General features: G+C 44.6%; 1 protein-coding gene across 2 annotated transcripts in view; it reads left to right on the plus strand.

The window, feature by feature from the left end:
• VDAC2 (voltage dependent anion channel 2) overlaps positions 1-4,893 on the plus strand; it is a 5,763-nt gene continuing 870 nt past the window's right edge. The window contains exons 1-7 of one of the 2 annotated variants that reach the window (XM_053450061.1): positions 1-235; positions 3,228-3,299; positions 3,689-3,738; positions 3,894-4,046; positions 4,165-4,217; positions 4,446-4,673; positions 4,804-4,893. The exon at positions 4,804-4,893 is cut by the window's right edge and continues 61 nt beyond it. In XM_053450061.1, the coding sequence (XP_053306036.1) occupies positions 7-235; positions 3,228-3,299; positions 3,689-3,738; positions 3,894-4,046; positions 4,165-4,217; positions 4,446-4,673; positions 4,804-4,893 (875 nt within the window). In that variant the 5' untranslated portion in view covers positions 1-6. The remainder of the gene's footprint in view (positions 236-3,227; positions 3,300-3,688; positions 3,739-3,893; positions 4,047-4,164; positions 4,218-4,445; positions 4,674-4,803) is intronic. The other variant, XM_053450062.1, reaches the window with a different exon arrangement.

Below are 4,893 nucleotides of genomic sequence, written 5' to 3' on the forward strand. Positions count from 1 at the left end.
AGCGTTATGGGGCTTCCAGATACAGGGCGCGGGGCGGGCTTCGTGCGTTACAGGCAGTACGGAGGACAGCCCGGGGTCGAACCTGGGCGGGGTCCTTGGGAGTGGTTGGCAGTTGACAGGCTCCGTGTCTCCTTCACTTCGCCCTCCAGCCGCACGCACCGGGTAGCACAGGCCGCACGACTCTCAGCACAGGTACCCGGGGCAGCCGAGGAGCTGGCACGGCTCGGCGGGGCAGGTGCCCGGGGCAAACGGGTTGGGAACCAGAGAACAGAGCGGGGCCGGTGCTCCGTGGCTTGGGCAGGGGGATAGCGGTGGCCGCCATGTGTCCGAGGGGCAGACTGAGCCATAGGGCCGAATGTCTGTGGGTACTGGGCGCTCTGCCCCTCCGCGAGCTGTAGGGGTTAAAACTGCCTCACGCCGGTGGGGGGCAGATGCTGGAGTTGGGAAATACCACCGGTCCCTATATCTCTGTGTGTGTGTGTATAATACCGTGTATGTGTGTATGTGTGTATATATATATATATATATGTATATATATGTATATATGTATATATATGTATATATATATATATATATATATATATATATATGTATATATATATATATAGTGTGTGTGTGTGTATAGAGATATACATATGTGTGTATATATATATATATATATATATATATGAAAAAAATGTGAAACGTATTAGTATGAGGTGTGTGTATATCTATATATCTGTTATATATAATGTAAATGTATTAATAGTATGGGAGTGTGTGTGTATATATAATATACATACAGAACAGTATGGGATATATGTGCGTATATAATGCATACAGAACAGTAAAGTGGGTGTGTGTATATGTATAATATACAATGTATGTTAATGTATTAATAGTATATGTGAGTGTAATAATAAAAAAAATATATATATAATGTATTAATAGCATATGTGTGTGTATAATATACATATGTGCAGAACAGTATATATGTCTGTCGGTGTATATAATATATAATGTATTAATAGTGCATGGGTGTGTATGAGAACAGTGTGTATGAGTGGGTGTACATATGTAATGATATGAAAATATATTTATATAATGTACAGAACAGTATATATGTGAGAGGGTGTGTGTGTGTGTGTATATATATATATATATATATATATATATATATATATATATATATATATTACTGTGCTGTGTGTATATTATATCATATTATATATACACCCACAGATATAGTAATATATATATATATATATATATATATATATATCTGATATACACATAGCACAGTGTGTGTATGTGTATATATATATATATATATATATATATATATATATATACATACACACACAGAACAGTATATATGTGGGTGTATATACATACAGAACAGTATATATGTGGGTGTAAATATAATATGTGGGTGTATATATAATGATATACTATTTAATATACACACAGAACAGTACATGTGGGCGTATATATAATATACATACAGAACAGTATATATATATGTGGGTGTATATGTATTATAATATTATATAATATACATAGAGAACAGTATATATGTTGGTGTATGTTATATAATATTAAATAATATAAGTGGCTGTATAGCATACATACCGAACAGTATATATATATATATGTGTGTGTGTATATATAATATACACACAGACCAGTATATATGTGGGTGTATATGTAATATAATATTAAGTAATATAAGTGGCTGTATAATATAAATACAGAACAGTATATATGTGGGTGTAAATATAATTATATAATATGTTTGGTGTGTGTGTGTATATATATATATATATATATATATATATATATTGATATACTATATAATATACACACAGAAAAGTATATATGGGTGTATATATAATATGATGTATACACACAGAACAGTATATATGGGTGTATATATAATATGATATAATATATACACAGAGAACAGTATACATGTGGGTATATATGTAATATATATGTGGGTGTATATGTAATATTCATACAGAACAGTATATATGTGGGCGTATATAATGTATATATATATCGGTGTGTATATAATGTATATATGTTGGTGAGGTGATTGTATAACTGCGTGTAGCTGCTCATGTATGTTCTGTATATGATGGGGGGGGTTCAGTATGGCCCCACGGGAATGTATGGGGGGGGTTGGGCCAGTTGTTGCCCCTACTGGTGTAGGTGAGCCCGTTGGTTGGCGGCGGGCGCTGGTTCATCCCCTGTCCTCAGAAGGTCAATAAATGAAGAAGGGACCGCCATCTCAACGTGTAGGGCCTGTGAGAAGTCAAGGACACGCCTGTCATTAATACCGGTTGCTGCCGTCTCCATGGAGACACACTGCCTTTTCTAAAAGGGGAAACTGTTTTTTGTGATCTTAAAAAAAAAAATATATATATTGTTTTTTTTTAATGTACCCCCCCCCCACACACACACACACACACTTTTTTCCCTTTTAATTCTATTTTTAATGAATAAACCAGCCCTTCCTGAGTTATTCCCCCCAGGGGGGTTCCCTTCCTTCTCTGGATGGGATTTTTCCGGTTTAGTTCACCGGCTGCTCCTTTAGCCATGAAGTCGTATCAGTTATTCCTCCCCGTGCATGCTTCAAAGATGGCTGCCCCCCACGTGTAGCGTGTGCTATATATAGGACGGGTTAGCATGTGACACTTTGTCCTTAAGAGCCCCGGCTGTGTCCAAGCCGCGCATGCCGCCTCAGCCTTCCATATATATTCTATAGATATATATGATATTCTCTCTATATGTTATATATTATATATTTATTATATTCTCTCTATATGTTCTATATTCTCTCTCTATATTCTATATTCTCTCTATAAATATTCTATATATATTATATTTTCTCTATATTCTCTCTCTAAATATTCTATATATATTATATTCTATATATAAAGTCTATCTGCTGCCTTTAGGGGCGGAGCCTTCCTGCGCTGTTACTGGGGGGAGGGGTAGATGCGTCTCCATTGATGCAGGGAAGCCTTGCGTGTGTTCAGTGGCAGATGTGGTCTCTGTGACCCCCGGGGCGGGTGTCTCGTAGGGTAACGGGGGTCTTCATGACGTTGAGGCTGTGCTGTAACTGCCCCTCCTGTCTGACCCTCCAATCGTTTGAATGCTTTGGCTGCCCCCAACCCCCCCTGCGCATGTTGCATTTTGATGCATCTTGAATTGAGGATTTGCCCCTCTTCTCTGACTTGTAGGAAAAATGGCCGTCCCCCCGTCTTACGCCGACCTCGGCAAATCCGCCAGAGATGTTTTCGGCAAAGGATATGGTGAGTGCGGGCGGGGGGTTATAATAATTACATATGGTGGGGGGGTCTGATGGGGTGGGGGGGTCTGATGGGGTGGGGGGGTCTAATAGGGTGGGGCATAGCGGGGCTGGGGGATAGTGGGCTGGGGAGTTTATGGGGTTGGGGATACTGGGATATGGGGGGTTATGGGGTTGGGGATACTGGGATATGGGGGTGGTTATGGGGTGGGGGATACTGGGTTATGGGGCAGGGCTGCTCCATAGCATGCCTTTTATGACGGGCCTTAGTCACCTGATAGCCGGGGTTACTGAAGCCCAGGAATTCTATTGGTTGCGGGTTAGCGAGGCCTTGGCGGATGCGATGCGGATTGTAAGCGGCTTTAACGCTCTCCTCTCTTCCTGCGTGATCAGGTTTTGGGCTGGTGAAACTCGACGTGAAGACCAAGTCGGCGAGCGGAGTGGTAAGCTAACAAATAAATAGCTTCGGCTTTTTAACCCTCGGACTCCTGGGCAGGGGGCTCTGAACATCACCCACAGCTCGTGCCCCTGTTTCTGGTTGCCATGGTTTCCATGGGGTTTATTTATCGCCTCCCTTTTTGTTTTTCCTCCCTGCCAGGAGTTTAAGACCTCCGGCTCGTCCAACACGGACTCCGGGAAAGTGAACGGCAGCCTCGAGACCAAATACAAGTGGGGGGAGTACGGCCTGACCTTTACCGAGAAGTGGAACACCGACAACACTCTGGGGACAGAGATCACCATCGAAGACCAGGTGCGCGCCCCTCTGTCTCTTCTGCTGGAATGCAGTTCCGCGCGCCAGACGCCTTTAATGCATTACGTTTCTTACACCCCGGATTATTGTTGAATGTTGTTGGGTTTTTCCTCTCCAGATCGCCAAGGGCCTGAAGCTGACTTTTGACACGACCTTCTCCCCAAACACCGGGTAAGTGACGGCAGCTTACTGCACCCCTAAGGTGTTGTGGGCGGTCTCTTCAGTGACATGCGCGTTCCCGTCTGGAAGGGGGGGGCTTTTGACGGGGCTCCCGTCTGGAAGGGGGGCGGGCTATTGACGGGGCTCCCGCCTGGAAGGGGGGGCGGGCTTTTGGCGGGGTTCTGAGGGGGGGTCGCTTTCGGCGGAGTTCTGGGGTGACCCGAGTCCTTCGTGTTTCAGGAAGAAGAGCGGGAAGGTGAAGGCCGCCTACAAACGCGAATTCGTGAACCTGGGCTGCGATGTGGATTTCGACTTCGCCGGCCCAGCGATCCACGGCTCCGCCGTCGTGGGCTATGAAGGCTGGCTGGCCGGCTACCAGATGACATTCGACAGCGCCAAGTCCAAGCTGACCAAGAACAACTTCGCCATCGGTTACAAGACGGGCGACTTCCAGCTGCACACCAACGTGTGAGTGACCCACCAGTCCCCACGCGCTTTCTCACCCCTCGTGGAGGCATCTCCCAGGGCTTCCGGTTGGGGGGGTGTAACTTCACCCTTTGGGATTCGTTGGGGTAAATCTTCTCCTCCTTGGTTCCAGAAACGACGGCTCGGAGTTTGCCGGCTCCATCTACCAGAAGGTCAGCGACAAGATGGAGACGGCCGTCAACCTGGCTTGGACGGCCGGCAA

Source organism: Spea bombifrons, chromosome 11 (genome assembly GCF_027358695.1).
Source record: "Spea bombifrons isolate aSpeBom1 chromosome 11, aSpeBom1.2.pri, whole genome shotgun sequence".
Classification (NCBI taxonomy): Eukaryota; Metazoa; Chordata; class Amphibia; order Anura; family Pelobatidae; genus Spea; species Spea bombifrons.